We start from the raw sequence: 11,387 nt of genomic DNA, 5'->3' as shown, positions 1-11,387 counted from the left end.
TCAAGGGATTTTAGGGGGTGTCGTTGAAATAAAATATCACAATTTTCGCTCTCAATTATTTATTTCTTATTTAAAAAACATATTTTATATTTAAAATAATAAAAAATATTCCAAGGGGACTACCACTCGTAGCAAAGCGGGAGGGAGAATGACAATTTGCAATTAAACGATTTGTACATTAACTTTGACATCCTTGTTGATAAATGGATGGTATGACAAGATTGTAATGGTTGAATTAATAGTGTAAGATGTGAAAGTTGATATGAAATTGTGTCAAGTGTAAATTTGATAAGTAAGGGTGTGAATTATGATCTAAGTGTAGCAAGATTAGACATTTTGACACCCCATAATTCAAGCCTAGTCTTGGATAGACGTACACATGGGCCAAATATTTTGAATAATTGGGTTGAAAGGCTAAGCCCAAAATTAGGCAACCCTAAAATAAAAACCCTTATTATTCCGCCTTTCATTTCCCCATTAGCTCACGAAATCTATCTTCACCACACTCGGAAACCAAGCAAGCAAACATGCCAGGTCCCGTTATTGAAGAAATTGATACCAACAAAAATCTGCAGGTACTATCGTTTAAGATTTTTCCATCTTTTAATATATGTATTCTGTGTTTTGAATCTCAATCTGTTTATGATTGTTAATGGACAGATGGATGAGCCTGTGGTGGAAGACGTGATGGAGGATGAGGAACACGAAGATGACGCTGAGGACTCCGATGATGAAGACGATGACAAGGAAGATGGTGTCGCAGGTAATTTTTCTTCTCTATTTTTATTTTTTTTAATGATTATTGTTATTTTTTACTATGAATACTTATTTAGTTCTTAAATGTTTACTGCTTATTGTCTAATTTTTTGACATTGAATATGCTTCTGATTGATGTATAAGTATCTGGAATTTGTAATGGCCCGGAAATGTTTATGTTTTTTAAGCAGGTTATTATATTATTATTTACCACAACCTAATCACAGAGTTTTGATTTGTTTGTTCTTGTCCGCAGCTGGGTTAAACTAATCCCAGCTACTCCAACCCTTGCACCAGTTTGGATTAAAAACGTTAAATTGGTGTGAAAATCTCCTTCAATCCAACTTCATATTTTGACACCAAATTGTTTCATCTGGTGTAATTTATAGAGATTTTCTTATTTTCCATTTGTCCTTCATTTTATACTATGATAATTTTAATTCCTATTATATCCTTTTTAGTACATAATTATTTAATTCAATTTATATAATTTTAATTTGATTATTATTTTTATTAACATTTATGATAATTTTAATCAATTAATAAATAATAACTATTGAATGCAGTACAATAAACTTAATTTTTAAACTTATTAATAAGGGCAATACTTTAGTTAATTAAATGTAATTTTTAAATTAGTAATTTTAGTAGTAATCGAATTTGTAATTAACTAATTCTTGAAATAAATTAATTGTTGAGAATTAATACAAGGAAACAAAGGAACGATTTTTTATTTTGGTGTAATGAGTTGGAGATGGCTAAATAAGATGGTGTGAAAGTTGCACCATTTTGATGTGAATGTTGTACCATTTAAGTGAAGTGGGTTGGAGATGGCCTAACTAAAAGGAAGAACCATAGAGTAAAAAATCTACTGAGATGCCTATGTTATCTAAGTAATAAATAGTGTCCGTTATGATGTATTATTGTCATAGTAATGCATTTTTCTTAATTAATGTATGGCTTCGTTATGGTTATTGAGCCATTTCAGGAACATGTTTTGTGAAATGTTAGTACATTGTTTGCATCAATGCAGCTAAACTTCACGATGATATTGGATTTTTTTGTTCCATATGTAAGTTAATTGAGTTCAGGACACCCTTGCTTTTTACCTTTAAGCTCTGAACTGCATGAAACTATTTACCTGGCTAGATATCTGTTAAAATTTCCAAAATCTTCTGGGGTTCTTTAGTATTCTGAACATGAATCAAGATGATTCTAAATGTTGGAACCTCCTTGAGAAGAGTCAAGGATTGTTAGGATCATGCTCATATCGACTAAGCAAATCCTTCGACCAATTTTTTGGTTCATTTTTCTATCAAATGTTTGTGCAAGCTCTTCAATGTGTACAAAATTTTGTAAAATTTCTGCAATCTGAGTGTTTAGCATCAAGATGTCTTTTAAACAGTAGTTAATTATTTCTTCTGCTTATAAAGTCTAGAAAAACTTGAGTGTTTGACATATTTGTCAAACTAGCTTCTTTTCTATGTTTTATTTTGATAGAAAAATCATCACAGGGACAAATGGGAGTTCTAAACAAAGCAGAAGTGAGAAGAAGAGTCGTAAGGCAATGTTGAAACTTGGAATGAAACCTGTTACTGGTGTTAATCGTGTCTCCATTAAGAGAACCAAAAATGTAAGTTTTGTGTCTAATTCTGCTTTCATTCTGTGACTCTATCTAATTTGCAGATATTTTAAGTATCATGGATATTTCTAATTTATTGATGCAGATATTCTAATCTTCAAAGCCTTTGATAAAATAATGGTACTGCAGGTATTGTTTTTCATATCAAAACCTGATGTCTTCAAAAGCCCAAATTCTGAGACCTATGTCATCTTTGGGGAGGCTAAGATCGAGGATTTGAGCTCGCAGCTGCAGACGCAGGCTGCCCAACAATTCAGGATGCCAGACATGAGTTCCATGATTTCAAAGTCTGATGCATCTGCCCCAGATGCTGCCATACAGGCAGATGAAGAAGAGGAAGAGGAAGAGGAAGAGATTGATGAGACTGGCGTCGAGGCTCGTGACATTGATCTGGTCATGACCCAAGCAGGGGTGTCAAGGAGTAAGGCTGTCAAGGCTCTCAAGACTCACGATGGAGACATTGTCAGTGCCATCATGGAGTTGACCACCTGAAATGGATTATTAGCTTAGGCTTCAAAGTTGCTATTGTGATGATTTTTGGAACCGATGCTGCAATTTATTTTATTATTGTTTTTTAACCAGCGAAACATTGATAATGAAATTGTGCCTTTCTTTGTTATCGGATATATTATTAGTTGACATAAAGAAGTTTCGATTTGCACCATTTTTTTATCCTTTAACCTGCATTAAAGGGTGCACTTGCAGCATTTCAATTAAGTAGGCTACCACAAGGAATGTCAATTCTTAAGCACAAGGCACTTCAATTTTTTCAATAGTTCTAATTGTTGATTATTGCTTTCTTAAGTTCGTTTGTGGACTTGACAAACTTGTATATCTTTGGTTTCTGTTTATGATTGTTACTCGAAAGTAATTGCAATTTTTTTCTCGTAATTTTACATTGGAAAAATAATATTATCTTAATCTTGCAGAGAATAACGTTAAACCAATCATTCTTTCAGCTATTTATCACTTTGCAGTTTGCTCGAATATCTCCAGCATAGCCTGTAAAGACACGGGCTCGACCCATCTTCACCATTATGGGTTCATTGGCAGTTCGGCACCACCTAGTTTGGATTTGTGCTTCTCTAGGCAAACTGCTTCAGTTGTCCGGCACACAATGAATCGAAAGCTGGGTCCTAACTAGAAGTCGTGTCGAAATTATAAAGCCTGTTACTGAAGGATGCACGACGAGAGCGACCAATGGTTTGAGCTCCTGACTATTACAAGACACTTTAAACCGATTGGAAAAACAAACTCCATAAAATCAGGTCTAAAAATGGAAGTGCTGTAAAATTGGACTAAAATTTAAGCCATTTCGACTAGTTTTAGTGACATTATAATTGTGTGAATAATGTAGGAGTCTTACCAGAGTGTAACCATTTCTTCCTACTTTAATATCTTGTTTGAAAAGGTTGGAGTGAGTTGATTTACATTAGATGTTGGAGGTGGAAAATTTGAAGTTGCCTCAGTAGCTAAAGAAATTCTGCCATCTCTTCTACCAGCAGAGCAAAGAGCATCATAGACAAGCCCTCCTGTCTGCAGAATAAAATCAAGTCGAAGTTGTAATCAACTTTGCATGAATGAGTTCATAAGAACAATGTAAATGAAAGTAGTCTTACTATCTCAAAACCATCCCTTGCCGTAAATGCAAGTTTATCAGCACCCCAAAAGATTCCTTGACATAAAGCTTCGAGCCTAGCCTTTGCATTGTCAATTACTTCAAATCCTCGAAGTGTAGGATTCTTGGCTGGTGAATCCTTCTCTGCTGTGTTTGATGGAGTAGAGTGCTTCACAGCCCTATTAAGTACCACAAGTTTCTGTTTAACTTGTTGGAACAAATTAGGCCCCTATTTGTGAGGGATTTTGTGAAAATTTTAATCAAATTTTTGACATTTGAAAAAATAGGTGGGTCCCATTTATGCAGTAATTGTCGATTCAACATAAATCTAATTACTAGAAATGCCCTTTTCTACAAAACTAGTCATAGTTGAACATGCGATGCAATTATTCTGAAATACTTTATAGGTGTTATAAAAATAATATTTGAAAATGTGAGAATATAAAAAATAACTAATATAAATTGTTTATTTAGAATGAATTTTTTATTCAAATTAAATAAAAACCAGTTTGTGAAAATAATTTAAATGGTTGAACAAATCAATTATAATAGTCCCTCTATTTATTCATTTGATTTGAATTGAACATCCAACGAATACCATCACTTCTTCATATACGCTTAATGTGCATTGAATATATCAATTGAAAATTATTTAGCCTAGATACATATTATGCCTCCCTCCTTTACATTCTCTATATCTTAACATTCATTAAATAAATCAATTGGAAGAAAACTTTAAAAATACTCATATTTTGTTCCAAAATTTTTTTAATGAATTTAATTTACTATCCAATCAAGAGAAACGAATATATCAAATGTACATTGATCAAAACTAAATAATTGACAAAATAATTTATGATAATATTGTTCAACTAATTACTAAATCAAGTACATATTGAAAAATGAAAATATGGTATTATTAAAATAATTAAATACATATTGAAAAAAGAAAAGTAAGGTATTATTAAAATAATTAAATTATGATAAGGATAAAATCGTTTAAAAAATGATTCTCACTTGATATTATATTTAATAGATTATATTATATATTAATGAATTAAATGTTAAAGGGGCCGATCGATTATTTTACTTAATTCAATCAGTAAATGCAACTCCATGCACCGACAATATACCGTATAACAACATGAAATTCACTAAAAATTTGATACAAAATGGTTCACAGACACAAGCTAAATGTAGTAATAAGGACATTTCATTCTATAAACACAAATCCTATCATTATCTACGTGCAGCCAAGAGTTTTGTTATTTCTTTGTGATCGAAATTTTCTTAACCTAAAAAAGGGTCATGAAAATGCAATCTAAAATGGCTATATCTGCTCGCAGAGCGAGTGAACCAAAATCCAAGCTAGCATTGAATAAGAATAAGCTTGGATTCCTCTTAGCGACTATGAACAAATGCTTTCTCGTTGAACAAAAAGATGCCCATCTCTGAAGATCAACTTGACTAGATGGACGTGCTCATTTTGAACTCTAAGGCAGCTATGAATCAAGATCAAGACTTTCCTCGAGCATTCATGTCTATGGTGAGTCACTATCTACCTAGGATTCTGCTATTGACAGGGCGCAGCCAAAAATTTTGTTATTTCTTCGTGATCAAAATTTACTTACCCTAACAAATCGGTCATGAAAATGCGTTCTAACAAGGTCAGCAACCACTCCATTGTCTCCACTACAGCAATTTCAAACCTCATGTTTGACAATGATTTTAACCATACTACATGAATTTCTGGAAATCCCTACTTGAAGCTTATATTCCGTGTCAATTTTCTTGAAGAATTTTGGAAATTATGCTTTGAAACTGAAAAAAAATATGAAAGATCGAATTGGGGCCGAATTGAACCAAACCAGGCAGAACCAAATCTAACCACGAGTCCACAACGGTTTGCAAACCAATGTGAATCGTGGCAAATAGGGAGGTCCAAACTTTTCAAAAGTTGCAATTTGATCCCTAAATCAAGTTTTTGTCCGATTATTGTCTTTTTTGTTCAAGTCTTCAATTTTGGACATCGCAACTTTCAAAAGCTTCCATATTGGTCCTTGAGCCTTCATAATAAACGTTTCAAAAGTTGAATCTTACTTTCAAAACTTGCATATTTCTTTCGATTGCACTCTTAATTCTTCTTTTTTGATCTCGTGCAATCTGGTTAATCCTCAATTAATCCGAACTAACTCCAATTTGGCTCCTAATAAGCCTTTTTTCCATGCCAATTGCATCCAAATTATTTTTTTTCATATAATTAACATAATTTATAAAAAATTAAATAGTTATTCACTCAATTTAACAATAAATATATCATGATAGAAGCACACATATTTGCGTGGAATGCACTTATCAATTACTTATCGAGCAAAAGATTTTTTACTCATTATCAGTCTCAATCAATATTCTTATAATTATAAAAATCATTTATTTACTTTAATTTTGTTCAATCAATTCCAAATATTCTTCCAAGTTGTAACTATACCCTTGCTTAGTTCAACCACAAATTGGATTATAATTTTAAATTAAAGTCAATAATCAATATTAATCATATATTTCATAGGACCCACAACCCTTTTAACCTTACATTCCATAAATTTTTATAAAATTTATTAAAAATCTAATTTTTATCTAAACTAAGTATGAACGTGTATATGTGTTGAAATATTGTTCAACATTCAAGAAAAATGAAATGGAATTAATAAATATGAAGAAAAAACAAAAAAAACGGTATTAGAGGCAAAACTTTGCTCTATGCTATCGCATAGATTAATACTATGTAATCGCATGGCCAATTGCAGGTAATTCTAGGGCCTCTTTGGGTTGTTCTATGCAGTCGCATAGATTAATAATATGCAGTCGCATAGTAATACAAAATTGACCGTTAGAGGTCGGTTTCATACCGTTGCAACTCCGAATTGTGGTGGCTTTTCAACCTATTTTGGCACCAATTCATGAACATTGGTGGTGGCCTATATATAGGTGATGCATTTCGAGCCGAAAAAATAAGTAAGAAACATTTGTGATCCATATTCATTCCAATATCAAAGATCAAAATTTTGATTTACATTCATACTCTTTTCTTCATTGTGTTCTTAAATTTTGGACGGTCACACTTGTGCTTTAGTGTTAGATCATTTACAAAGCTTGATATAATCTTATGAACCATTTGCCAAAATCTTTAAGCATCTCAATCAGTCCCAAGAGGAGGCAAATATAGTTTGAGGACAGCAATTACTCGTTCGAGCCTTCGATCTTGTTCTTATCAAGTTTCTGGTGTTAATTATTTTTATTGTTGCATTATTGTGATATTATTCTTCTCTCTACTCCATTTCTCCTCCACATTTTCCAACAATTTCAAACTATATTTATCCTGCGATGGAGAACGAGACAACCATGGCGACCATCAAACTTGAATCAAGATTTGGTTCGATTGGATCGGTTTGATTGGACAAACTTCACGCGGTGGCAAGACAAGTTGAAATTTCTATTAACGGCATTGAAGATCTTTTACATTCTTGATCTAGATTTGGCGCCTTTGCCGGAACCAACAAATGGAGAAACCGAAGTAATCAAGGTTGAGAGACAAAAATGCCAAGAAAATGAGTTGATTTGTCGTGGTCATATTTTAAATGCTCAGTCAATCGCTTGTATAATCTATATACTAATACTTCTTGAGCAAAAGAAACCAGGAACGCATTGGAAAGTAAATACAAAGCGGAAGAGGAATGTACAAAGAAGTTTTGATTTCTAAAAACTTTGATTTTAAATTCTTTGACAATATTCCTCTTCTTCTCCAAGTGAATGAGTTGCAAGTGATTGTCAACAAATTAAAGGCGGTGAAGATTGAAATTTCGGAGATTTTTCAAGTGGGGGTTATAATTGTTAAACTCTCGGGGACCTGGAAAGGATACCGAAAGAAAATAATGCATAATTTCAAAGACTATTCTTTTGAACAATTGCAAAAAAACTTCGAATTAAGGAAGAATCCTAATTACGTGACAATATTGAAAACTCTTTGGAATGATCTTCTAAGGTAAATGCTGTTGAGAAGTCCAATCGGCCTATAAAATCCAACAAGAGGAAGCCTTCAAGGAACTTTAACAAGTCCAAGAAGAAGACTAAAGGAGGATGTTTTTTTGTGTGGAAAATCTAGTCATTACGCTAAGGAAAGTAGACACTGAAAACAAAACAACTCCGAGGATAAAGTGAATTCCATCCAAGAGGACAAAATTGTGGCCACCATAAGTGAAATAAATGCTATCAAAGAAAAAGTATCTGGGTGTTGGTATGATATTTGTGCAACCATACATGTATCATATGATAAATCCTTGTTCAAAACATAGAGATGGATGGAAGTCAAGAAATTCAAATGGGTAACGAAGTACGGTCCAAAGTAATTGGCAAGGAAAATTTTGATATTATCTTCACGTCCGGGAAAACCGTTACTCTAACAAATGTATTGCACGTTCCGGATATGAATCAGAACTTGGTTAGTGAAAATCTCTTAGGAAAACTGGGCATTAAAAGTGTATTCGAGTCTGAAAACTTGTATTATCTCTTAATGGAAAATTTGTTAGAAAAGGCTATTCTTGTGAAGGAATGGTTAAATTATGTAACGTTGACAATGAATTGAATAAAACTGATTTTACTTATGTTGTGGATTTATTTTCATTATGGCATGCTAGATTATGTCATGTTGGAATAAATACCATGAAACGCATAAAAAATGAATTGATCTCATATAATGGAAATAATGAAAGTAAATGCAAGATATGTGTAGAATCTAAAATGATCAAAAAGCCTTATCATAGTGTGAAAAAGACTTCTAACATTTTAGAACTTATTCATACTGATATATGTGAAATGAATGACATGTTAATTAGGGGTGAAAATAGATATTTTATTACCTTCATTGATGACTTTTTTAGATATACGTATGTTTATTTGATAAAGTATAAAAGTGAAGCTTTTAATATGTTTAAAGTATACAAAAATGAGGTTGAAAATTATCTAGAAAAGAAAATTAAAACCTTAAGTGATAGAGGTGGTGAATAATTTTCCAACAATTTTAACTTGTTTTGTAAACAACATGGAATTATTCACCAATGTTCTGCACGTAGGACACCCGAACAAAATGATTTAGCTGAAAGAAAAAATAGAACCTTATTTGAAATAGTTAATGCCATGCTCATTCATGCTAAGTTGCCATTTAACTTGTGGGATGAAGCTTTATTAAGTGCATGTAGGATACATAATAGAATTTCTTCGAAATATACTAAGATTTCTCCTTATGAATTGTAGAAAGGAAGAAAACCAAACATTGAATACTTCAAAGTGTGGAGCTATCTTGCTTATTGCAAGAATATGAATCCGAATAGGACCAAATTGAGTCCAAGAGGCATTAAATGTGTCTTTGTGGGATATGCGAATAATAGAAAATCTTATAGATTGCTAAATTTGGAGCCAATGTGACTATTGAATCCAACGATGTGGAGTTCTTTGAGGATTCGATATCTTCGAATAATGAATTGAGGGAAAATCTTGAATATGTCCCTAGCTCAAGTGGAATACGTGATGAAATATTTTTTAAAAATGTTGATGAATCTAGTGAACCACGAAGAAGTAAGAAAACTCGGGTTGAGAAGTCTTTGGGATCGGATGAAATCAATTCTCAACTTATCTCCTTTTACTTAGTAGAGGGAAATGAGTTGAATGTTGTAAAAATAATTTCTTTTGTTCTACAAGTGGAAATTGACCCTAAGACTTATAAAGAAACTATGGCTTCACGTGATAGCATCTTTTGGAAGGATGCAATTAAGAACGAAATGGATTCGATAATGTCCAATAATACTTGGGAATTTGTTGACTTACCACCAGGATCCAAACCTATTGGATGCAAATGGGTATTTAGGGGAAAATATAATGTTGATGGATCCCTAAATACTTTCAAGGCTATATTGGTAGTCAAAAGATATCGATAAAATGAAGGAATCGACTATTTTTATACTTATGCACCAGTTGCTAGAATAACATCGATTAGGATATTATTCGCTTTAATTTCAATGTATGGCTTTCATATTCATCAAATGGATGTCAAGACGAAATTCTTAAATGGAGATCTCGATAAGGAGGTCTACATGGAACAATCCGAAGGGTCTGCTCTACCTGGGAATGAACATAAGGTATGTAAGTTGGTGAAATCTTTATATGGTTTGAAGCAAGCACCTAAAAAATGGCATGAGAAATTTGACTTAGCAATCATATCTTTCAGGTTTAAACATAATAGTGTAGATAAATGTTAATATATTTCAAAATATGTGAACATTTTGTGACATTTATATGTTTATATGTTGACGATATGTTGATTATGAGTAATCACATGTATGGTCTAGAAGAAACAAAGAGGTTTCTACCTTTCACATTCAAAATGAAGGATGTTGGATATGCAGATACTATTTTGGGTATCAAAGTCACCAAAACTTGTGGGGGTTACAATTTAAGTCAATCATATTATATCGAGAATGTGATGAACAAGTTCAAATACTTGAACTTAAAGGAATATAGTAAACTTAGTAGGTTTATTAGCAATCCAAGCATAAGACCGGACATAGCCTATGCAATAAGTAAACTTAACAGGTTTATTAGCAATCCAAACAACGATTATTGGAAGGCTATTGGGAGGGTTCTTAGATACTTAAAGAAAACCAAGGACTTGGGCCTATAATATAATAAATTTTTGGCGGTATCGGAGGGATTTACAGATGTGAGTTGGATATCTAGCACGGGTGAAAGTAAATCCACTTCGGGTTGGGTGTTTACTCTTGGAGGAGGTGTTGTTTCTTGAAAATCAAAGAAACAAACATGTATAACACACTCAATCATGGAATCTGAATTTGTGGCACTATCGGATACTGGGAAAGAGGCTAAGTGGTTTAAGGATCTCTTCTATGAGATACCTTTGGGATCGAAGAATATATCTTCAATACCTATCATGTATGATAATCAAGCCATATTAGTGAAAGCAGACAATAAAAATCTAGATATATGAGTCTAAGCACGACTACATAAGGAAAATAATCAAAGATGGAATAATTTCCCTAAATTATGTGAAGTCAATTGAGAACTTAGCGGATCCTTTAACTAAACCATTAAATAGAGATTTAGTGGCATCTACTTCAAGTAGGATGGGGATGAAGCTCCTTTCGCAATAAAGGTTCACCAATGGCGACAATCCTACCCGTCATTACTCAAAAGGTAATCCACGGGTTCAAAGGTAAAAACAAGTCATTTGATATGTGGGATGGTTTCAGCATTATTCAAATCCACAATAACCCTATCTTAAGTAAAATAATGCTGGTTGTTACT

The 11,387-nt window shown here is 32.8% G+C and overlaps 1 protein-coding gene across 1 annotated transcript; it reads left to right on the top strand.

Moving 5' to 3' along the window:
- The first annotated feature begins 421 nt into the window (after positions 1 to 421).
- Positions 422 to 3,062, top strand: LOC111406146 (nascent polypeptide-associated complex subunit alpha-like protein 2). The gene is made up of 4 exons (XM_023035372.1): positions 422 to 575; positions 661 to 763; positions 2,271 to 2,389; positions 2,528 to 3,062. Exons 1-4 carry the CDS (start codon positions 528 to 530, stop codon positions 2,888 to 2,890), a joined length of 633 nt encoding a protein of 210 aa, XP_022891140.1. The 5' UTR covers positions 422 to 527; the 3' UTR covers positions 2,891 to 3,062.
- Positions 3,063 to 11,387: the final 8,325 nt, after the last annotated feature.

Source organism: Olea europaea, chromosome 12 (genome assembly GCF_002742605.1).
Source record: "Olea europaea var. sylvestris chromosome 12, O_europaea_v1, whole genome shotgun sequence".
NCBI classification, from domain to species: domain Eukaryota; kingdom Viridiplantae; phylum Streptophyta; class Magnoliopsida; order Lamiales; family Oleaceae; genus Olea; species Olea europaea.
The sequence above is the reverse complement of the archived record's forward strand: the minus strand, read 5'-3'. Positions and strand labels throughout refer to the sequence as shown.

Excerpts from the sequence above, each read along its gene's own strand:
- LOC111406146 (XM_023035372.1), top strand. The coding sequence starts at position 528 with ATGCCAGGTCCCGTTATTGAAGAAATTGATACCAACAAAAATCTGCAG. Across the intron at positions 576-660 it reads ATACCAACAAAAATCTGCAG|ATGGATGAGCCTGTGGTGGA; the intron begins GTACTATCGTTT and ends GTTAATGGACAG. Across the intron at positions 764-2,270 it reads CAAGGAAGATGGTGTCGCAG|GGACAAATGGGAGTTCTAAA; the intron begins GTAATTTTTCTT and ends AAATCATCACAG.